The following is a 24,733-nucleotide window of genomic DNA, read 5'->3' as shown; positions in this document are numbered from 1 at the left end:
ACAGTCATTCAGTGGAGGGGAAAGCAGATACAGTATGCGCGCACACACACACACACACACACACACACACACACACACACACACACACACACGTACCTTCAGCCAAAATGGATGTTCCAGGTCATTATTTGTGTCGGACTGGGCAGTGCAAGGGAACCAGGCGTCTGTGGGCTGTTTCTCACTCACCTCCAGGTGCTGGTACCTGCAGATCTTCACACAGAACAAGGGAAACAAATACACAATGCTATTTATATAATAAGTTGTTAAAGGTAATCTTGTTTTTTATTCCAAAATATTAACCGAAATTTTAAGAGATCTTGTTTTACTGTCCAAAAGGTAAACTGACCGTTTAATGTGACAATTACTTCATGTAAAACCTGTTTATCCCATTGGTTATATTACCATCATATAATCTGAATTACAGGTTTCGTGTTAATTTCATGATGTCTATTACGTGATTTTTGTGCCTTGAGAAGAGCCAAAATTCTCTGGTAGTGAGGCATTTGATAGTCCATCCATGCTGACTCAATTCATGACACTTTGATTTGTTCTGTTTAGTTTATTGCACCTTTCCTCATTTGGACACAGTAGCGTGAAAAATCCCCGGGAGATTTGCCAGTTCTGAGATGCTGGACCCAGCGTGTCTGACACCAACAATACTCCCGTGATAAAAGTGGCTTAAATCATGTTCTCATGTTTGGTTTATTGAAGTTTTCAGGGCACACATGGGTCTGCAGTTCACTTTTTGAGTTTCAATGCCCATTTCCGGACTGGTAAATCTAGGTAAGTAAATTCCTCTACCTCCGTACATGGAGAGATAGAGCGATAGTAATAGTAATAATTAATATTAAATAAAAAAACACAAAAAATAATAAGAATGATAATGATAATAATGATGATGATAATAATAATAATAATAATTAATATTAAATAAAAAAACATTAAAAAATTAATAATAATGATAATAATAATAATAATAATAATAATAATAATAATAATAATAATACATTTAATACAAATAAAGAGATGTAAAAAATAAAAATACAAAATAATTAATAAATATAAAAATAAAAGAGAGATTGCAATATAGGTATTAATAATTTAAGTAAAAATGTATTTAAAAATAAAAAAGTACAAATAAGTAGATGAATATAAAGTTTTCAATTTCAATGTCCATTTCCGGACAGGTAAATGTACATAAGTAAATTCCTCTACCTCTACACATGGAGAGATAGAGAGATAATAATAGTGATATAAAATATTTAGTAAAAAAGCCTTAATTAAATAATAATTATAAAAATCATAATCATAATAATAATAATAATAATAATAATAATAATAATAATAATAAATGAAATAAAAATAAACAGATGTAAAAAAAATAATACAAAATAATTAATAAATATAAAAATTAAAGAGAGATAGTAATATAGTTGTTAAAAATGTAAGTGAAAATGAATTTAAAAATAAATAAAAAATAAATAGATAAATAAAAAGAAAATGAAAATACAATTTACAGTAAAAACAAAACACCGAGAAAAAAAAGGATAAAAAAGATTAACGACGCCATACTTTTTTAAAAGTTAAATCATGTTCTTTGCCCAGCTGAGCAGAACTTACTTATCTCTGCATCTTTTTTTTTGCTTGTGCTTCATTTGTACAGTATGTGCCCTACTGTGTAGAGGAGGATGTGATGTTGATGTGAGCACATTTCTAAACCTGCGACATAATTTGGAAGCGGTGATGGATCTGCGAGAGGCCTCAGGGGATCGCAGACATTTTATGGGAGATGTCAGAGGCTGGAAAATGATCGATGTATTTTCTGCTAAAGTTGTAAAAAAAAGAACTAAGGGAGCTATGTTGATTCAAAGTTGCTGTGCTGTCACACAAAGTTCTGCCAAAATGTCCTCCAGAGTTATGTGCAAACGGAGGCCCTTCCTTTTCAGGCTTATCCTTACCCGTCGCTGCTCAGTTTCCGTCTCTTAAAACAGAAATACTTTTATATTAACAAACGATGACCTGACTCATTACAGGCTTGCAATTCAGTCACGCAAGTCACTGTGACCTGAAGAGCTTTGATACTTTTATTTAACCCCTTTTTTGGGCCGGACTATGGTCACAATTTCAAGCCAACTGTACTACCCAGAACCAAAATAGTACATCTTTTCAAGTAGTTTTGTAAATGCAGTCAGCTGCTAATATTGTTGGCCCCGAGTTGAGGATTTCCACAATGGCCTCCGCGGGGAGTTTATTGTCGTCTGGAAGTCTTTTATGTGCCCTGTGGTTCGTGCTTCATACCTTGGTAAGTGACGGCTCCCCAGTGGCAGCGTGGGCGGGACAGTGGTTGGGGTCCTGGTGGGAAGCGGCGGCGGTGGATGCCCACTGATCTGTGTAGCCCAAAGGTGTGAAGTAACCGCAGTCCTGAACGCTGGAGCCCCGCTCGAACTCCTCGCACACGCCGTCGCCGTCGAAAACATAACACTGACTAGGTTCACCTTTGGGAGATGGAGAGGAGAATGAGACAGGAGGATTTATGAAAGGATATAAAGCCTGGTTTCTTAATCTGGCAGAGTATACACTCGTCCCCCACTGCTCGACTCCCACCCAAATCTATTTGTCAGTGAACCAAATCCGAGCAAATCTATTTTGTATTTTCATTGGCCACTTTGAATGTTAGCCACGTCAACTCAACCGTATCTGACTTTCCGTGCTGTCAACAGACCGTAAATTATGGTTAAGAAGTGAACTTTGACTTCAATTAATTATTGAAGATCACAATATTTTTATTATGTTAATAGGCAGTGAGAGAGTCCAATATGTGACTTGGCCAGTTAGTTTAATCCCAAAAGCACCTTCAATGGGCCATGGGTATCTATAAGTCACCAAGTAACAACAGCAGCATTACGTGTTACAAAGAACTGTCAACGCAATGATTAAAAGTCTAGTAGAAAACAAAAAAAATACAGACAAGAAGGTATTTCTTTTGCTATTTTTGTCTGCCAATAAATTTAGATTATTTTTTTTTTATATAAACTCAACTTTCATCACCCCTTTAAAAAATGAAATAACTTTAAGCGGGGGGGGAAATGAAACAAAGTCAGTAAATACCTGTCCATGGGGTGGAAAGTAACACCACCAGTAATAACACTACTGCAACATGATACACTTATTCTTTATGCCATTTTATCATTTTACTGGACAGTTAACAGTAAAACGGGAAAGAAGCTGACAGAAAACGAGGGCTGCCAATTAGCTGACCGGTTGATTCTTTGGGTGTTGATGGACAAATATGATCTGTCGGAGATGTTTCTACATGACTCAGTTCATCTGCAGTGAGAATACTGGGACAGTACATTTTGGGGGGGTTTCCACTGAATTACATGACTGATAAAATGTCATGCCAACAAAGACTATTGACCAACTCTTAAAGGGGACATATGAAAAACTCAGTTTTTCTCATACATTTGGGTACCTGGAGTTTTACCAACCCTCCAAACTGTGAAATAAGACAACCCAGTCAGTTTTTTGTGGGCTGCCTAGATCAGAAAACATGTGGTTCAACAACCCGTTCAGATTTGACTCCCCTTCCTATGTCACATGCAGGCTCATTAGAATATACCGCCCACAGCTTGAGAACTACCTTTGCAAAGGAGCACTATAGTTTTGGCTGGACCACAGAGGACCAACCCAACAAACGGAAAAGTCTGTCACTGAGTGACTGACTGACTGAGTGATGAAGTTACTTGATTGGTCGGCCGAGTGTTGGAGTTTCCTCATTGGCCGTTGCTCTTACAAAATGAAAAGGCGGGAACAGTTCGTTATACAAACGAGCCCGTCCAGCGCGACATGTCCGGCTCACGAAACTTGGACCAAGCTGTCAACCTAGGCGATCTAGTTCTAAAATGATTCAAAGATGATTGATGATTGAAAGATTCAGCAGTGGCATCGTCTATTTCTCGCTTAAAATGTTTTCAGAAATAGACTTTGGTGGATTGTTTAGACGGAATGACAGAAAGGATGCTATTATTTTATTATTTTGAATTTTGAGATTTCAACCTCCTCCCTTCCGCGTACTGTCATTACAAACGTATTTGTGATACTTCAAAAACAAACGTTATCCGCGATAAAATACACTTCCCTCGAAACGGAATTTACAAGTCTCGTTGGGCAATTTCGTTGTATGGCAACATCATTTTCAGGAGACCCAGCTGGTCTCGCGTTGCAAGACTCCCTCATGGAGACAGCTCAGCAAGATGCAGATGCATGTTTGACAGTTTGAAAGTCAAAGTTTTGGATTTGTTTTGTTCTGCTTTTGTCAAATCATCAAGAATGAACATTCACGAACAAGTTTTCACTTTCTTTTTCGGCGGTAAAAAAAAACTATATCGTGAAAAACACGTGACAGTGAAATCCGATAAAGGTTAATGGATTGTGCTCCTTATCCAGCAGGTGCTGCAGTTTTTTTTTAACCAAAGTGCATAAAATTCACTGAGGATGTACTGTATGTAATTGATGATATTTGAATAGAACAAATAGGCTATTATGCTTCCCGTAACACAGTTGCACCTGAGCTATGAGCAATGGACATACATGCCATAGAGCAAGGGTACCGATATAATGTGCTACAGCCGCGCATCACAAGAAGAGCGGGAAGCATGTAGCTGAACAACAGCTTGTAATGCAACAGCTATTCATCTAAAAGGGCGGAAAACATCAGGACACTTCAGATGTTTGGCCTCATTAACATCTGGACAGCTGCAGAAGTCCGACAGACAGAGCTGTGTCAGAGCGTCGGCGTTGCGCGAATTGGCTCTAATTAGTCGACGGAAAACGTGTTTCTGATAAAAGACGTATTAGGCCGACACAATTTCAAAGCCATATTGTCACCCCGAGTTCATTTGGCAATGCTACGCGAAGTGAACTCACCACACCCCTGCTTTGAAAACACCTGTGAAAATGATTAAGTCGTTTTAATTCCAAGTCTGCGTATTCGTCAGACCTCACAAAACGGGACGATTTGACAATCTTTGACTTAAAGTTAAGACCATCTGTTTCATATTTAGGGTCCGCATGCTGTAATCGTATTGTGAAACTTTTTATTTAATCAGGCAGTTAAAAAAAAAAAAAATAAGTCATAGAATCTATAAAAAACAAATTCTTCAACAAATGCAGCTTGTCTGTGACGAGATGACTATAAAAGCGGTTGGTGTGGTTACTGCAGAGCTATAGTAAATTCTATAAACACAACAGAGCAGAGCAGGGGCAAGACCATTCGGCATGGTTGGAGTTAACTGGGTCAAGCAAACGTGGCAAGAAAACCCAAACAAATATTCTGTCTATGACTAAGAAGTACAACTGAATAATTGGTTTTAAGTGTTGCAATTTGTAAAAACCTGTTTTTGCCAAGTTGTTTTCCTTCCTAGTCATGATGTCTTTTATTGTAAAACAAGAGATGTAATAGCTTCAGTCACGACATGGCTAGCCCTGGCGGGAGAGGAGAGTGGTGGTGGTGGTGGTGGGGGGGGGGGGGGTGATCGGTCTCTGCTTGTTTCCCCGACAAATAAATTGACTGGATGATGGAAATGTTAGCCCTGTAACAAGCTGCCCTAACACAGACCCCTTATACACACCGCACATGAATAACTACCACGCAGCTGCTAGTGGAAACAACACATGGCCTAAAAAGGAAGCAACTAACATCATCTCAACTGACCCCTTCACATCTTAGTAATATTTATGAAATCACCAAAAAAGTTGGATATTATAAAAAGCCATATTTATTCAACTTAGCGTCTGACGACTGAGGAGTGTTTTGGGGTGAACATTCCATCATACGGAGGGTTTTAAGGCTGTGGAGGAACACCACATATACCACAACAGCAGAGCTGATTCCTCGTGTCATTGTGGCTGATGCCATGCGCTCATCCGGCCAAAGTCTTTCAATGAGAAACAGAGACACTATGAGGCTATTAGGAGATAATTATGACTATGTGCAACGTATCCTCATACAACGGTTCATAAGATATTTTACAAAAAGTTATTCCTCATTTTTTGTGAGTTTTCCTACAAATGTCCAGCAACAAGTGACGCATGTGTCAATTTCCGCTCGTTACATGCATACTGTCTTTTCAAAATAAACTTCCGTCTACACAGGAAACAAATTGGTTAGGTTTAGGCCAAACAAGACAAAACTCGTTAATTAGGTTTAGGAAAAGATTGACTTGGTAAGGTTTAGGCAACATTACTAAGTTAAGTGTAGGAAAAATTGACTTGGTTAGGATTAGGCAGCAAAACTACGTAGGTAGGTTTTGGAAAAGATCATCTTAGTTAGGTTTAGGAACAGATGGACTTGGTTAGGTTTAGGCAACAGAACAACTAAGTTAGATTTAGGAAAAGATTGACTTGGTTAGGTTTAGGCAACAAAATTACATAGGTGGGTTTAGGCAACAACACTACTTAGGTTTGGAAAAGATTGACTTGGTTAGGATTAGGCAACAAAACTATGTAGTTAAGTTTAGGAAAAGATTGACTTGGTTAGGTTTAGGCAACAAAAAAGACTTAGGTTTAGGAAAAGATTGTGGTTTGGGTAGCGTAACTTAAGTATGAAAGTTATGTGACAAATATATCAACGTTGACCTCTGGTTTCACACGGTGTATGAACAGCGGTCTCCTGGGCAAAAGTCCAGTATCTTTTGACCCATCTATCGACCCTGACCTCCTCCCTACGTTTGCCGCTCTTATTACGTGGATTACATACAAATTGATTTTGTGAGATGTATACGAATTACAGTGCATTTACTTTTTGTAGGTATTGCTACGAACGAAGTATGAGGACAGCCTGCTATGTGACATAATGAAATCATGCATGGGTTTCATGTTCTCAGTGTTCTCTGTCTGACTTTACTCGACCACATTGCACTTTTTCAATGTCAAGGTCAAAACACACATGTTGACAGAGGATGTTTTCAACCTTCTCCTTACAATGGAGTGGGTAAACTCCCCTCTTTATTGTGTTGTGAGGCTTCTGTTGTGGCCTGTCTGAAGCGAGGGTGTAGACAAAAAGTATTGTTGTCCTGTGGTGGATCACATACGATGGGGGCTTCTTTGTTTGTCTTTTGTCACGTTAGGCTGCGTGTTTTTGGTACTTTTTACAGGGTTTTTTTAATCCCCTGGCCCAGGGTTGACTGAGCAACATTTGGCCCTGGTCTCATGGGTGAAGAAGAGTGTATATGGGATTCCTACACAAAAAAAGGACTGCAATCTTTTTTTGACATTTTTGCAAAGAATTTACACAAGGTTGGTCTGTAGATCAGTGACAGTCGTTGCAAATTTAGAACATCCCCAAACTGCATGTGTCAGCAATAATCCAGCATTAATACTACTGTTTATGGCACTTTATGTTCATTTGGATACAGATTGCTGTGAAAAACATAAACATAAACAAAGCGCTGTAGACGGCAGCTGCTCACGGGCTGCAACATGGTGCTATTGGGGCAAGCAGGCACCATCGTTGGTGGTTGGTGGCTTCCACTCTGTGTGTGTTTGAGAGAGAGGAGGGAAGAGAATCTGGAAGGTAGGATAATGTTTCTGTAAGTTTAATTAGAATTGTTTAGTTTAATTAAAATGTCAACGTTATGAATGAAGCTTTGAACTACTCAGTGCAGCTCTACTTTGTCATATGAGTAAGTTGTCTTGTTCGTCCGGCTTTTTGTCCCTGTCAACTATCTGTCCATTCTGTAAACCTAATTCCGACAAATTCAGAGGATTCCGACGTCAAAACATTAATTGTGTATCACATTTTCCCCCCTGGTCACGCGCACCCAACCTGTCATGCCCCACAGTTTGAGAACCACTGATTTACGTCCACTAAAAGTGTTTGTTTTTGCCATGACAGGGTCTGATTATTATAAGTATCTGACATTATGGAAAGAGTCTCACTCAAGGAGAAGTGTCGTTCTGAAATCTGTCAAGGTGACGTGTTGCCGGAAGTGGAATAACATCCATGGGGGAAACGCAGAGTTTGTTGTGTTGGAGTACAGGAAGCGTAGCTTAGTGTTAACTAAAAAAAATTCAATGTCATGGCTGAATATTTAGATGATTTTCACAATGTGGATGAGGTCTTTGAATTCGATGGCCGCCCGTATTTATTTGAGCAACAGTATACAGATATTCAGATTTCACATCGAGACGTTTCCTTGAGCGGGACTTGGACACAATAACAAACAAATCAGATCAAGAGAAAGGTAAGAAAAGCGTTTTATTTCTCTGTAGGGTCCTTTCCATAATGTTGTCAAACACTTATAATAACAATCTGAGAGTGTCAGTGGAAATAACAAGCACCTTTATTGGACGTAACGCTACGCAATTGCCCTCCCAGTTTGCGTCCAGCGTTCTCCTTCAATACTGCACCACTTTCACAAAATGTTTCCCCCATTAGCCACTTAGACACAAAAACATGCGGTCCAGGTTGAAAAAACACCGAAGTTGCCCTTTAACAGGTGAATCTGTTTTCAGTAACTAGAAATCCTGAACACCCACCAAGTTGTTTTCTGGCAGCCACATGACTCACTGCGCCGCAAATCAACTGTTTCTTAATGTTCCTCATCTTACCGTAAATCTTTGGTTGTTAATTCAAAGAACAAATCATACATTCTTGACTAAGCCTCACCAAACATTAACCTGGCCTAAACCCTAACCGCAGTTGTTCTTTCCTAATTCTAAGCTTCTTTTTGGGTAAAAAGACAAAAAACGTTGCCAAGAAAGTATGAGAAATAATGACCCCCCCCCCCCTTCCACCTTACATGATTTGATTCTGGCGGTCAGAACTACAAGGTGGCCTCCAATCACTTAACTATGGGGTCAATGTACAACAATTGTCAGAAGCAAAGGCTTTCACAGCTGGTTATGATCTCTCTCACTGGGGAGAGCTGGCCGCCTGTTGCAGATGTGATTTGATAATAAAAAACGTATTACTTACTTTACATAAACCATGTCAAATAAAATGAAATGTCTAAAACACAACTCTGAGCTGAATTTTTTTTTTTTTTTTTCCCCCAAAACCACAACACGATCTTTGATACAAATCAATACACTTCATTTATCAATATTCCCAAGTCTGTATCAATTGCTTGAAATCTTATAAAGGCCAAAACGTATTTAATAAAGGAAACATGTTTCACATGTGTTTTGAGACTCAACAGTTGTTCAGCTGAAAAGTGTTTCTCTGCCAGCCTAATGTCAAAAATTCTTGAGATTTCTAAACAAGACTTGCGACTTAGCGAAGCAAAAGACTTACTCTTTTTACCCTTCGGCTCATCTGTTTCCTCTTACGATGCGGTGATGCTACATTAATGGTTTGTGGAATCAGTTCAGGCCAGAAGCTTTTATGTCTTGTAAATTCAATTTGATTGGCTTGAATTTTTTTCTTATTACTGCTGCATGCACAAATGAGAGATTTCTCCTCTTTCACACTAAAAGTTTATATGGTGTTCATGTTTCACATCGAAGAGAGGGCAGAGTTGGTGGGTTTGATGTATTATGACAGTAAAAACAAGTGTTGCTCAACACGCATTCGGCTTTAGACTGCGTGTGTGTGTGTGTGTGTGTGAAGGACCAGAGACGCGTTTCTGTCTGCGGTGGAGGGAATGGGACTCACTCACCATTGCAGTTGAAGCCCGTCTCCTTGTGGCATTTCTTAGAGCAGCCGTCGCCATCCAACAGGTTGCTGTCGTCGCATTCTTCTGTCCTATACAGAGAGAGAACCATCACTATCATCAGCTTCATTTGCTATGCCTTCTGCTATTTTCAATGTGTAATTAGTCAAATATCCAGTAAAGTGCACAGACCCCTGTATGAGGCCGTCTCCGCAGTACGTCTGCCCATGAGTGTAGAGGAGAGGTGAGGAGGGGTCGCTGAGGAGACTGTCTGCTTCCACCTGGATTGTGTACTGGTACTGGACTCCCTGCTTTACAGAGCTGGAGAGGAGAGGAGAGGAGAGGAGAGGAGACGAGACGAGACGAGACGAGAGGAGAGGAGAGGAGAGGAGAGGATACAAGAGGAGGGGAGATGAGAGGGAACAGGAGGAGAGGAGAAGAGAGGAAACGAGAGGAGAGCAGAGAGACGAGGAGAGGGGACAGGAGGAGAGGAGATGAAACGAGAGGAGAGGAAATGAGAAGAGACGACAGGAGAGGAGAGGATACGAGAGGAGAGGAGATGAGAGGGAACAGGAGGAGAGGAGAGGAAACGAGAGGAGAAGAAATGAGAAGAGAGGAGAGGAGAGGAAACAGGAAGAGAGAGGAAATGAGAGCAGAGGAAAAAAGGAAAAGAGGAGAGGAAAGCAGCGAGGAGGAAAGGAGAAGAAACAAGAGGAGAGCAAAGAGAGAAGGAGAGGAAATGAGAGGAGAGGGGACAGGGGGAGACGAGATGAGAGGGAACAGGAGGGGAGGAGAGGAGAGGAGAGGAGAGGAGAGGAGAGGAGAGGAGAGGAGGAGAGGAGAGGAGAGGGAAAATGGTTTTGGATTGCTTAAATGTCATAATAAAATGCAAAGTCCAAAGTTTGTTATGTTCTTCTGAGGATCAGTAGGTTGCTCTGTGGTACAAACTGATCATATAAACTTTACAGGCTTGTTGGTACCAAGTGACTCATTCAATACTTGACAAAATAAGAAAGAATTATTGCGGTTATTGGTGCCAGTGCAGCCATAATGACCTCATTCTCTCGTAGCATTGCTTACTTTGTGCTATGTAGAGAGGAAGCGTTGCATTTGCAGTACGTCCCCCCAACAAATCAATTCTGGATTCATCCTGATGGATCCTGCAAACAGCGGCTCGTGGGGATCACAGCGACAGAAGTGGAACTTGCACTCCCGGTGGCTTCTATCTGTAACCTTGCAGTATCCCATGACCTTAAAGCCCCACAGCAGGAAGTGTGTGTAACGATACCTCGGCTCCGGTGTCGGGACTATCGATCTGTTTTGTTGGGCTGTTTCTATAAAAAGAGCCTCCTTCTGTATCCGCCTTGTGCCAAAGTTAACCAGGAGCAGCACAAATCACTCGGTATCTGAGGTCTACAAATTCCCTTTATTAATTATGGATCAGAGAAGGAAATGAAGAATTGGAAAAAGTCCCCCCTTCCTTATGTATATGTACTGTATCTATATTTGGATATATCCATCCAACCTTCTGCCACGGCTCTCTCCATCTCTGCTCTCAGAGGTTTAGGTCATCTTTACCCCTTCCCCCTGTCACACGCCCTCCCTACATGCCTAATTCCCTCTTAAACTACGAGACGTAATGAACAAAAATCATTATGCAATTTAGAATGAGCTAACAACAACAAACTTTACCTTTAAAACCTTTAAAACAAGATGCTTTTGCAACTCAAATCATATTTTTAAAGGTGTTAAATGCAAAATTGGGAGCATTTCTACTGCCGCCGCATGGCTCTCAACATGGTGACGCAGCTAACAGTGCTAACAGCGTTGACAGTGAAAACAGCGGCAACAGTGCTGACAGAGCTAACAGTGTTAACTTGGGGGAAAACCGGAGGGTAAGTGCTACGCTTCCATGACGACGCCTTCGGTCAGGACGGCGTTATTAGCTGTAACCACAGTATGAGAGCAGTGCAGAGCAGCGGCCATGAGCTAGCCATTGGGGCACGCTCATTGCACAAGCATGCACTGGAACATTTTCTTTGGAGCCTTCCGCCTATTTATATCTGAGAAAAGCTGAAACAGAAATTGCAAGTCCTCGAACAAAAGCCCCAGTTTGAATAAAGTACTGGTCAGTTAATTAATTCACTATAATAGTGTTGAAGCTGAAATTGATTTTTTGTTATTGTGGTTAAATAAATGTAATTTATGATGCTGTTAGATTGCTGACAGACCGCCCCGTTAATACAGGTCGAGCCTCCCTTTGTGTGCGGCAAGCGGGAGAGCAAGGTTTTTGACTGCAGTGAAAATGTTGTTTTGAAAGGCTAAACGCCAAGCAGAATATTTCAGAAATTATTCCATCTCCATCATCCATCAAAACAATCCTGTATAGTTAGCACTGGAAACTAATTCTACAAATAGTATAATACCAATAATATTAGTGTAGCCTGATCTTTAGCTGCAACTGAGCACAAATACTGGGTTAAAACAGAATGTGGCCTACTAAGTATCAAAAAAATATATCTTTTAAAATAGTTTTAGGTACAGACTTTTGTGCATTATTATGATTTTAGTTATACATGTGCAAATTTAATTTTGACTTCTGAGCAGACAGCCCCTTTGATCTTCAGGTGGCCTGGCCCCCAGGTTGGGAACCACTGCACTAAAAGGCACATGCGGCCAGCCCGGCTATGTCAACAAAGCATGGAGTAGCTCTGATTGCAACACGCACAGAGGGAGAGTGACTTCATTCTCTGCTCAGGTAGACATTACTCCTCTATATCTTTAAACAGCAAATAGTTGTTTGCTGCTATATTAACGCTCTGAATATCGTATAGAGAACCTTTAAGGCCGGGGTATGCTTGAAACAAGCTAGTTCGAATGAAGTTTTGTGCAACCACGTGTGAGGGCTGTGTTTACAGTCACTCCAAACAGTCACTCTCGATGGTGGGCCTGTCGTCAAAGAGAGGGGCGAGAATTAATCTAAAAATGGGGATGATGGCGCACACTTTGGGACAGTTTTTCTTCAAAGATCATTCGTGGTGCTGCTGCACTCGGTTGTTGAAAATAATCGTGTGAAGAATGAAAAATGAACGCCTTAGAGAGAAGTTCAGATCCTGCATACTTCCTCTCCACAGCACACCTGGTTAATGCTGCATGAAGTGGGCGTGATTGTTGGTTTCGGTAAGTGACAAAACGTGTCAGACGCAAGCCCCGTGTGGGCGACGAGGTTTGACAAGCGCTTGTCAGATGGGAAGATCGAAGAGCTTTGGGAACAGCCCTACCCCCACACCTTTCCGACGTCGGATTGGGTGTCCATTCATTTCTGTAACTTTCCGAAACCAACAATCTGACACTCACGCCCACTTCACGCTGTGATTGGCCGGCTTCCGGGAGAGACTGTCTGAAAATGTGTGTCATTATCCCCATGTTTTAACAATATTGCATCTACCCACGCTCTATGATGGTGTTTCTCTCTGCAGGTTGGGATTAGGGATAAGGTTAGGTTAAGGTAAAGGGAAAACGCATATCGACGGGGAAACAGACTTTGACACAGGTGTTTCATCCCGCCTTTTTTCAGCTTTTGTGTTGTTTTATTTAAACAACAAACGTCGTTCATCGGTTCACGCTTTGATTTGAAAACTGAAGGATTTCTTTTAATGTCCAATGACAGAATACTTGATGGACACAGATGTGAGTCGTAACATTTCAATGTGAAGTGTTTTGATTGATTGAACAGTTCTTCTTGTACTCATCACTCATCTTCCACTCTCTGTGTTCTTAACTGACCATGGAGGAAGCAGATCCAAGCAATCACTGGTGTTTATGGCCAAATCTGCTGCTCACATTTTGTTCATATTCAAAAAAGAGAACAAAAATCTGCTTACTGTGCGTCTCCTCCGTTGTCTCTTACCCTCCCTCACCCCTCGCTTCTCCTTCCTTCACCTACACTATCTTCCACTTCATTTCCTCCCACATCTCTCTTTTGTGTCTCTTATCTATATATTTTCCAATGCCCTTTGTTTCACCCCCTCTCTTCTCCTCTTCTTCTTCATCCCCCCTTCTCTCCATTATCCCTCCCTCCCTCTCCCCTTCTCTTCCAAACTCATTGCTCCCGAACGCTCTCTTCTCCTCGCATCAACCCCTCTCTGCCCTCCTCGGCCCCACATAACTCAATCCCCACTGGTTCTTACATCTTTTTGCACTTAGACACAGCTTGTGTAACACAGGAGACGTGTTCCCTGAAAAATAAACTGTTTGTGGAGCTGTGTCCACCTACGAACATCCACCTTGCCCTGTAAAGTAGCAACAGCTTTTTAAGATAATTCACAGTGCCACAACATTTAGCCCCAAATGATCTGCAATCATATCATATCCTGGCAGCTATTTAGTAAGATTAAAAAAAAGAAAAAACTGGCTTGTGACTTTACATTTGGATTCCGGTAATCATTTGGACACCCCACAAAATACGAGTCAGGACATTGTACAAACTTGTTCAACTTAGCCCCGAAACTTCAGCATGCTTTTGATTGAGTATATGCTTGTTGAAACAGATTTGGATCAGTAGCCACAGCTCGGCATCCCCATGTTGGAAACATTTGAGCTCTGAGCTTTCCAAATAGAACCAGACCCAAACACTTCTGGGAGACAGATAACTGTGAGACACACACACACACACACACACACACACACACACACAGACAGAGGTATGCTGTGAAACTTAAAGTTTGGGTAAAGCAAAAATAAATATGTGTTCTGAGTTATTAACCACCCAGACAAATTTGAATGATATAAGTATATAAAATATAAGTTTCACTGGGGGGCGTGTCCGCTGAAGGCTCTGAAACCACGCCCAATCACCGGTGAGGACAGTACAGGTACAGTTCATACTACACTTGTCGTTGGCCATCCCACTGCTGCAGCGCTTCTTTTGTAGAATTTGATCGTGCTAACTTCCTGTTTGAACCTATGCTAACAATCGTGCGGCTCTTCTAGACCAGTTCTCAAAGTGGGGTCCAGGGGCACTCTGTCAGGGGGTTTGCGAAATAAACAAGGGATAATCTACAGCGATAGGGCGATGCCGCACCCCGACGCGACCTCGCCCTGAAGGGGATTCTTTCACAACAATGACCCGCTAGCTGCACATTACCCCGCTTATTACACGGCTACTTACTTAATAAATCAATAATTTGACTCATAAACGGTCCACAAGAGTCCGACATCTTTCCACATATTTTCAGCTATAATGTGTTTTAGATAAAAATCTCAGATTTGACTTTACCCAGACGTTAAACTCCATAAATAACTTCTTTTATTTCACCCTCAGTCTTATTTTTCCTCTAAGGCTGCCGATGTCTGACAAGGCAGTGTGTGTGTGTGTGTGTGTGCCCAGTATTAGTAGTTGGCACAGCCTCCGTGTTATAAATATTCATCTACATGAGAGAAAACCAGACTCAGGAACTTGCCTCAGGGGTATTTTAGGGTATTTTAAACAACACACCTGTCAATTCTCATTACATATTGCGCTTACTTCTACCTGTTTGGGTTTTATTCTCCAGACACTATTATGTGTTGAGTGATCTTAGATGGCTAAGATAGGCTTTTATTGCAGAATAACACTGTAAACATGACTGTAAGGTAAAACCGAATAAATTACAACATTTGGCATCTACCTGTCGGTGAAGGTCTGCTGGGTCTGAGGCGAGGGGGGTTTGGTGGTGAAGGGCGGCTCCCGCTCGATCCTGTACAGCAGTGGTCGGCAGCCGGCGCACAGAGGGCTGCTGGGGCCCGAGGACAACATGGCGGCGTCGATCTCCATCTTCTCGTCGAAGGTGCAGAGTTTTACGGCGGCGATGGCGACGTTGTGGGTGTCGAGGCGCAAAGTGAAGGGCATGTCGCAGAAGACATGCTGGGGTCCGAGGTTGATGCTTTTCCCCGCGTCTGTTACCAGCTCTATGTTGGCTATGGCTGGGTTGTCTGTGACAGGGGAATACAGATAGATAAATAAATGAGTCAGCTGTTTTTTTTCTGTCATTTTGAACTTAAACGTCCAACATTTAACAGAGTAGATAATATATTCATGGACGGTGGTACGTGTCTACTGGTTTTCTAGCATTTCTCTCCTGGTTGAATATCAGAACAATGATCATTCTGTTCAAAACAGGTATGAGTCCCAAGCATCATATTTGCCATAAGAAACAACCAATCACAAAGCTTAAAATTCTTATACTTGCTGGTAAAAATTCATCAGTATATATCAGATTTCTGTAACTCGCTGTCTATGTGTTGCTGAGTAACCCTCACCCCACATTGCTTACGCTCCCAGTCTCTCGGCGTTTCACAGCAACAAACAACTTTTTCCCGACCACGTACTGCTTTCTTGCAGTCATGCTAGCTAATGTATCACATGTCCTGCTGCATTCATTAAATATAATAATAATCAATGGCACACATTTTGAGTACACGGAATTGGAACTGGTTACACACTTAAAGGGGAAAATTTGTCACCTTTTATGTGGATGTCCAATCAGTGTTGATGGTAAATGTAGTCACTTGAAGTAATGAATTCCTCAGTGCGTACTATAGTGACCAAGAAAGCTGAGTTCTCCTGCTCGAGGAGCAGTGCCTACATGTACCAGGATGCATTGCTTGCAAGCTTCGGAGGGTCACCGCCGGCAATATTATACTTTTGCACGGCTAATGCGGCCACAGCATCGGCCTCTCTCCGCTGCATATACTCTGGCTCCAATAAATATGGCTGAATATCCGAGTCAGCCAAAACACTGTAAAATGTATCCTTGTCCGTAACATCCTTTGCACTCGTATTTTGGGATGCCGTTTGCAATACAAATGAAGAGTACAAGGAGTTCTGTTTTTGAGCGGCATCAAGAGCACACGTGCCCCCCTGGCTACCCAGAGGTAGAGACTAGAAATCCAAGCTGAAATAGCCTGTAGTTCTTTCTTGACTGCGCTGGATGCAAGAACAACAGATTTTGCAGCTGCAAACTCAGCTTTCTGGCTCAATATAGCAGGCACTGAGGAATTTATTGCTTCAATCGATTACATTTACCATCAACACTAATTGGACATCCACATAAAAGGTGGAAAATTTCCCCTTTAATGAAGTGAGATCAATTTTTTTTTTTTTTATTCTAAGATGATGGACCAAGTGTTTCTCCTCAGATGTGCGTCAGCAGCTGGAGGTCTGGTGGCTGATACTTCACCTTTTTTAAGTTTTGATCCTGCTGACTTTGTACATGCCGCCGTGCTCTTTGTAGTATTTACAGTAGTGCTATCTGACGTATACGACTAAAACTGATGGTATGAAGTTGTTACGGAGCGACACTTACTGGAAGAGATGTAGGTGACCCAGAGCGTGAGTGCGTGAGGAACCATCGGGTGGAGGAACTTTAGCGTGAGGGTGCAGCCCTCCGTGTCGGGACATGGTGAGGTCACATTGGTGTCATAGAGGCTGAGCTCGGGACTCCAGGCCTGGAGGCTGGGATCACAGGGCTGCTCCACATCCGGTGGGCCTGGGGTTCAATGACAACCACACAGAGACACACATTTATATTCATATATTGCAAAAATCTGATGAAACACACCCACACAGTTCTGATGACGTAGTTGAGTTTTAGTCTTAATAAATAACACCTCCAGTAAGGATGTTTTTTGGTCCTCAACATTGTCTTGTCAACTTCTATTTACTAGTGACCTTTTTAACAAATTTCTCAGTATTACCTTTAATAGCTACCAGCAAACCCATTGTCATTAGTAACGAGAGAGAGCAGAATTTTCCAGTTGAGAAAGAAAGCGTCATGCCCCCTTTACTTAAAACATGGCCCACATTCAAAAACGCAGTAGTAACACCATTATACCGGGCAAAATGAGTTGTTAATTGTCACTGTGTTAGTGATTAGCACAATGGAATCACATTAAGGTAGTTGTTTTATTATCAGCTGTGTCCCAGAAAGCCAAATAAAATCAGGATGTTAATGAGGTGTTGCATATTTCACACCCACTGTTATCAGCCATCTGTGAAAGCACAATGGATCGCCAAATGAACGTCAGGAAAACAAACCAGAACTGTGAACTGTTAATTCTGTAGGCCGTTGCCATTTCTGAGCTTTCAACATTTTCACAACGATTGAAGTACTAGACATATTAATACAATTTAAGATACATGATTATGAGTCTGAAAATACACTACTGGAACAAGATCAGCCATTTCTGCCACACGTTTTATGGCTCCACTGCAATATGGGCTGCTGAGTCTGGTAAGAAGCCCATCCTACCCAATGCTGAGCAAGTTTGTTTGTTGATTTCATCCAATTTGAACAAAGTAATTTTCTTATCAATCAACTTTCTTTAATGAATATAAGTCGTCAGTGCATGGAGAGCAATAATTTTCTTGACTGCAGTGAAAATATTGTTTTTGAAAGGCTAATTGCCAACAAATATGGATTGAAGAAGAATATTTCGTTAAATAAAAATATGTTGTGAATTTTGGAAATGATTGAATCTATATTGCTTGTTGATTTCATCCTTGTAAATTCAGATAACATCACTTTTTTTGTCATTTCTTTTTCATTCAAAGCTTCTATAGAGGTTTTCGGATGAAGCTACGAATGTCTGTCGTCATATTTTATGAAATCATCATGCTAAATAAAAAATCCTTTAAAATCTTCAATTTGAACAAAGTGATTTTCTTATCAATCAACTTTTCTTATGAATATAACTCGTCAGAGCATCCCTTTGTGTACGGCAAGCAGGAGAGCATTCATTTTCTTGACCGCAGTGAAAATGTTGTTTTTGAAAGGCTAAACGCCAACATAGAAGAAGAATAAAAAAAGAAAACCACAGCATTTGTGGCAGTTGCTTGCCATCCCCTGCGGTTGGCCTGTCAATATTGCGGTATTGCAATATTGCGGCATCCCTGTCCCTAATTTTAATGCTTGATGCAGCACATAAACAAATGTTATCCTACTCAATGCGAGCACAGGCTCCCGAATCAGGCAGAGGTGTTTTCCCTCTGCCTGAAAACTCAAACCAGTCAAGGTTGTGGCACAGGCAAATTTTTCAGGAAATGTAAAAAGGACAAATTTTGCCAACAATTCGGGCCAACAGTGTTTTGCCGTTAAACTTGTGTTTTGTGTTGCCAGCCGTGATATCCGCATTGAATTTGTCCAATTTCCCCCCTCTCCCTTTCCCCCCGCCTGAAGGCGATATTGCCCATCTCCGTTGGCTGACAAAGTGACCCCGCGCATCATCGTCTTTAGAAGTGGGAAAGAGCGAAAAGGGAGCCAGGGAAGCCAGCAGACTGGCTGTCTCCTCAGCTGTGTGCATACCACTGTTTAGAGTAAGACTGTAATTGACTCTTTATCATCATTATGATCCCGCAGCGAAAGAGAGGGAGCCGTAATCCCCCCTGTTCCTCCTCGCCGCTTGTTTTCAAAGCATAAATTCCAGCAGAGGATTTCCACATATTTGGGTAGAGTTTCCACGGGAGAGAAGGAAAAGTGTTATTGTGTTCGTAAGGTATTTCTTTCTGTATATCTCTTTCTTTACTCTGCTTTCTTGTTTTCTGTCTTGTTTCCCCCCCTCAACCTATATGTAATGCCAAAGGAAACCGGGCTTCTGCAGAAATTATGATTGGAATAACAAGGACCATGTGCTCACATGAAGCGTAATGTTTCAAAGTACAGTGCTACGAGATACACTTTTTTTGTTGGGAGGGAGGGGGGGGCTTTTTTTGTTTATGACGGAGGTTCAGTGTTTGAACAGCACCCAAACATTACCCAGAGTATAGACGGTTTGCTTAATAATCCTTGTTCTCGCTTTGGCTAAAACAAGACAGAGACAGAGAGAGGTCTGTAGCTGAGGGCAATTATCATTTAATGATTTTCTGCTTTTTCCTCTTCCAGGAGCCATTAGCCTTGCACGCACCTGAAATTTACAGGGAAGAGACGTGTGTGTGTGTGTGTGTGTGTTTGGAGGGGAAGGGGGGGGGGGTAGATCTGCTCTGTGGAAACAAGAGACAGAAGTAGAACTCAAGGACGCAAACGTAAACCCGAAACCGCCACATTCCTCGCTGTCAATACTTTGACAGAGAAGAGTGTATCAGATGCAGAACTCGACCAAGTCAGCTGTAGATGTTAGGATGAAAGATGAGTGATCGACAATTTCCGTCCTTGTCGCGACCAATTTCGACTTGGCCATTATTTATTTGAAAAAAATCCCAATAGTAGAAAAATAATCTCAACACCCTCAACTAAAAGTGTTGATGATTTAGTCGCACCTTTACATGCAGCAACAACAATCTCTCACGCTGGTTTGAAGAAGAGTTGTATGTATGTTGCGACAAGAAAAAGGCGACTACCTTGAACACTATTCTGTTTTTTGTTGGTAAACACACACACGTATGTACACAAACACACGGGGATTTGTGACTGACCGACTGCCTCCTCGGGCGTCCAGTAGCCTGACGTGTCACAGATGCGAGGCGAGGTAGCCTCGGAGGCGTACTGGTGGAAAACACCGTCTGTCTCACAGTCTCCACAGTTGATACCAGACACATGGAGGGAGGAGCTGGGACAAAAGGAAAACAGAGGGTGCCGATTATGAAATATCACACTTTGGTCTTTCACAAAATATGTCTCCAGACCTACAATAATGCTGGAACAACTTGCTTTGGGTTTTTTTTTACTCCAATTGGACAAAGCCAGAAGACGAAGCCAGGCTATAGTCACAACAGTACATGAATACGTTACAATGGCCTAACAAGAGCAATGTCATTTCAAAGGCTCCAAATCTGGCTAAGAATTGCAGCCTTCTTTTGCCAAGATTTGGACATACAACCATTTGTAAATGTTGAGAGAATCCCATAATCCATTGCAGACTAGTCAGTTATTTATTGTTCATTTGTCAACTCGTAAAGTGAGGAACTATGACGTGACCACATTATTTTTACAAAGTAAAAGGTGCTCGGTGGTCATCATGTATTGGTAAATGCCAAACATGAACAGGACCAATTAAAAAGCTACTGGGAGGTAAAACCAGGCACCAACTGCACAGATTGTTCTTGTGAGTGTGTTTTTAATCACCAGGCATTACATGTAAATTGGCCATTACACTATTTGCCAGTTGTCCATCATCTAACTATAAAGCAAGGAATCGGTAATGTCCTTCCAACACGGTCTCACGGCAGAAATAGTCACGAAATGTAATATATTTGTTTCGTGTACATAGACACAATTTTCCCCTTTTTTTCGTGACATTCAGCACGACTTTCATCAACGTATTTTTTGTGCGTTTTCCTACGAATGTCCAGCAACACGTGATGCACGTGGCAATATCCGCTCTTTTCCAAATAAATCTACTTAGTTTTTTTTAGAAATTGATCGATTTGGTTAGGCTTAGCCAACAAACTACTTAACTAGGTTTAGGAATAGATTGTCTGTGTGTGTGTCCTTTGCATATCTCGAGAACCGTCTATCTGATCTACTTCACACTTCGTGGGTATAATGCTGGGGACCCAAGGACGTGCGTTCAATATTAATAAATTGAAAGGGAACTGCACTAGGGTGTTTAAATGATACGTCGCAATTCATATTACACCATTGTCTCAGCAGGGTCAGGTCTATCCTGGCTTGTGTCGTTCGGAAAAGCGGTGTATATGTTGGGACATGTACGTTGCCATTCACTTGTCTACTTGCATCAGGCAACGCATGCAGCACATTGTTGTTGTTGTCACTCATGTCAAGTGCAATCACTTCTTAATCCTGCACTGCACGAGTGTAATAGTTATATATCGCTATAAACGCCATTTGTCCCTATCTTGCTCATGAGAACAAAAGTGCCTCCATCACTAAAGCAGTCAAAGGACCAGGTGGCTATATTTTCCAAAGATCTTTTGGGCTCAGATGAGTTCAAACTGCTTTAACACTATAGTTATGCATTCTTTGTCCATAGTTAGGGTCAAAACTTTGGTAGAATTACCTTTCAGATGAGGAGGTTCAGAAGTACAGATGGCAGACAAAACTCAATTTGGAGAGGTAAATAATCGAGATTAAGAACCCATGCACTCGTACCTCTGATACAGTGGCCCCCTTATAGGTGGCAGCCAATAGATAGAGACAGAATCCGGACCCTGGTCTGTCACCATGGGGGCCAGAGGGATGGGGGTTGGTTGCTGGTCCTTCAGCCACTTCTGGTAGACCAAGTCAAGATAACAGTGCATCCGGGCCACTTGGTTGGGGGTGAAGTGGTTGGTGCAGTTGTCATCTGATGTGGTGCAATGAAAATAAGTTTCTAATTATGCAGTAGGATGTTACACAGTACATCTGTTTCACATCGTCACTATTCTGTACAGTGAACATTGACTAGTTCCAGTAAGGAAAGTGAGGAATGTTTATTCACCATACCTGTGTAACTCATGTAATTGCTATAAGGCGTGTCTTGGTACATGGTGACCCCACAGGGATCATTGACGGATCCGGGATCATGGCAGGCTTTGGATTTGGGTGTTGGTGCGGTGTCAGCACACAGATCTCCTGTCTCCATGGACGGGGTGGTCTCCTGCAAGTGCATATTTACAAAACGTCTAGCAAATGATCACAGAAGAGTGAAAATCTCTATCCAGCGAAGCATGTTGTTGTTTGGAAAGCCGTTTGAGCATTTATTCCATATCCTTGATATCAGACGTCACTAGTGCAGAAAATTGTAGTTCACTAGTTTAGTGAGTAGTGTTGCACGGTATACCGATACCAGAGAAGTATCGCAACCTGCGGTTAAAAAATAAATACTAAGATTTATTAGTACAGGTAATGACAGTGTTCTCATACGAGCTGTGAGTTGGATTGGGATCCCGCGGGAGCAGGCAGTTTTAACTTTGCTGTTGGTGAGAGCAATCAGTCAAAAACTAAACTGTAGTGATCACCAGAAGGATGGAATCAACAAGAGAAGTTGAAAAGAAGATAAAAGCAGGTCATGAACTGCTCGCCGGCTGCACAGTGCCGCTCTGAGCTGGTTTTTGTTTAGGAAGCCTCTCACAGTCTACCGTGCTGCAGTACCACTCTCTGCCTTAACTGTTACTAATGCGCTGGCGGGGGCGCTGTTTTACAAAAACAAAAGCCTTATTAAACACTGTTTAATGAGTGATATCAGAATGATAAATACTTTATTGATTCCCCAGGGGGAAATTACAGTTGTTCCATTTTAGAATTAAAAACATATATATATACATATTTATTTATTTATTTTTTAGAAGTTTTTTTTCTTTTATTTAGAAGTTTATTTTTTTTTTTAGAAGTTATAAGAAAAAAATGTAAATAACAACTATCAAAGAAATCACAAACTCAAGTATAGAGAACATCAGATTACTGCATACAATTTACATTTTTTTTTTATTAATACATTTTTTTATTTTTTTATTTATTAAAAAGCCGTTTCAAAGTTCCATGTTCTGTCGTCCATTACTTTTGCTGATGTTTTAGATTTTTGCCGTGGTATCGTTTCAGTATATTTAGGCATGGTATCGTGTCGAAGTCAGAGTTTTGGTATCGTGACAACACTATTAGTAAGCTGAATCCATGTTTGACAAGGTAACATGTCAGAGCTTTTGCAGCTCGCTAGTTAACTAGTAAGAGTTTCAGTGTTACTAGTTCGGTCCAGAGGGCCACTAGTGCGTCAAAAAGCTGACTAGTTGGGACTTTGGTGCTACTAGTACAACGCCTGGCGTCACTAGTGAGGCTTCTATTGGAACTCGTGGGACAAAAGTGCCACTAGTTGGTGAAAAAGAATGACCAATAAAAGTTTTTATTCAACTAGTAAAACAAAATGCCAAACTAGTGCTGACAAAGACCGAACTAGTGGAGGAAACTGGCATCCGATATCAAGGATGAAGAAAAAAATGGATAAAACAGCATTTTGGATAAGGTAATATTCCGTATGATACAGAACAAGAAACATTTGATTAAAAAAATGCAGTACAGCTTTGCGTACCTTCGTCACATTAAGTATCATCAAGAGAAGATTTAAAAGTCCTACCTGACACGGGTCATCACAGGAGTCCCGCTCGCTCACCCCCTTGAAGACATGGTACAGTCCAAAGATGTGGCCCATCTCGTGGATCATGGTGTTGTGGTGGCCCAAGGTACCAAAGTAGGATGGGTTCAGCACCATCCCACCTGAGGACAGAAGATAAAATTAGGTCATAATAATATTATTACTATTTAGATATTCTTTTAATAAGACAGTCAGTCACAGTAAATATATTTCTTGTGACAGGAAAGTGAGAGTGAGCCTTTACAAGATACTAAAGCTGCTCTCTCTTTTCCAAGTCTGTGACACCTCATTCCACCACTTTGATGGGATGTAATGATTTGGAAAATTGTCCTTTTAACAGGTGAACCGGTTTCGTGCCCTTTGGCAAGAAGCACCCAACAAAACAAATGTGGTATTGCTGTGAAAGTCCAGATTCTAACTAGCAGCTGTGTGGCTATTCAGCTCCAGTTTTATGCTCTGCAATGGAATTTCCAAAAGAGAAACAGACCTCCATAGTAAAAAGCACTAAGCACTTTGACATTTAAAACCAATTAGGAATGAAGTAAAACTTTAGTACTTTAGTAAACCAAAAACAGGAAACCGGATACGGTAAGGTGGCTACGGGTGGATAAGGGCCATTTTCGCCTGCTTTGAATAGAGGAATGCTCTGCAGAAACTTTGCATTCGTCATTTTGCCCCATTTCCCTAACAGCTGACACCTACCACCACCTGTTTAAAGTTGTTGTTTTTGCATTTTTCACCTTTATTTGACAGACAATGTAGAAATAGGGGAGAGACAGAGAAAGAGAGAGAGAGAGAGAGGGGAATGATATACAACAAAGGTCCCAAGGCTGGAATCGAACCTGGGACATTGCGGTTATATAGCATGCACTGTAACCACAGTCTTACTTCTACAGGACGTTTCATGGCCTTTGAGCCAACCCATGGCATTGAAAATGCACTAATACCAATACCGATATCGGGCCGATACTGACTCAGACAGCTGGATTGGATATCGGTTGACAATAGGGCCGATCTAT

The 24,733-nt window shown here is 41.3% G+C and overlaps 1 protein-coding gene across 2 annotated transcripts in view; it reads right to left on the bottom strand.

The window, feature by feature from the left end:
• pappa2 (pappalysin 2) overlaps positions 1-24,733 on the bottom strand; it is a 90,817-nt gene that overhangs the window by 43,974 nt on the left and 22,110 nt on the right. For both annotated transcript variants that reach the window (XR_005209209.1, XM_037788020.1), the window contains exons 6-15: positions 23,697-23,836; positions 22,073-22,226; positions 21,740-21,932; positions 20,104-20,237; positions 17,000-17,182; positions 15,323-15,626; positions 9,846-9,974; positions 9,660-9,745; positions 2,299-2,495; positions 97-210 (exon numbers count right to left, since the gene is read on the bottom strand). Coding sequence is in view for 1 of the 2 variants with exons in the window: in XM_037788020.1 (XP_037643948.1) it covers positions 97-210; positions 2,299-2,495; positions 9,660-9,745; positions 9,846-9,974; positions 15,323-15,626; positions 17,000-17,182; positions 20,104-20,237; positions 21,740-21,932; positions 22,073-22,226; positions 23,697-23,836 (1,634 nt within the window). In the remaining variant the exon portion in view is untranslated. The remainder of the gene's footprint in view (positions 1-96; positions 211-2,298; positions 2,496-9,659; positions 9,746-9,845; positions 9,975-15,322; positions 15,627-16,999; positions 17,183-20,103; positions 20,238-21,739; positions 21,933-22,072; positions 22,227-23,696; positions 23,837-24,733) is intronic.

The sequence above is a fragment of the Sebastes umbrosus genome, chromosome 12 (assembly GCF_015220745.1).
Source record: "Sebastes umbrosus isolate fSebUmb1 chromosome 12, fSebUmb1.pri, whole genome shotgun sequence".
In the NCBI taxonomy this organism is placed as follows: domain Eukaryota; kingdom Metazoa; phylum Chordata; class Actinopteri; order Perciformes; family Sebastidae; genus Sebastes; species Sebastes umbrosus.
This window is presented reverse-complemented; position numbering and strand designations above follow the sequence as displayed.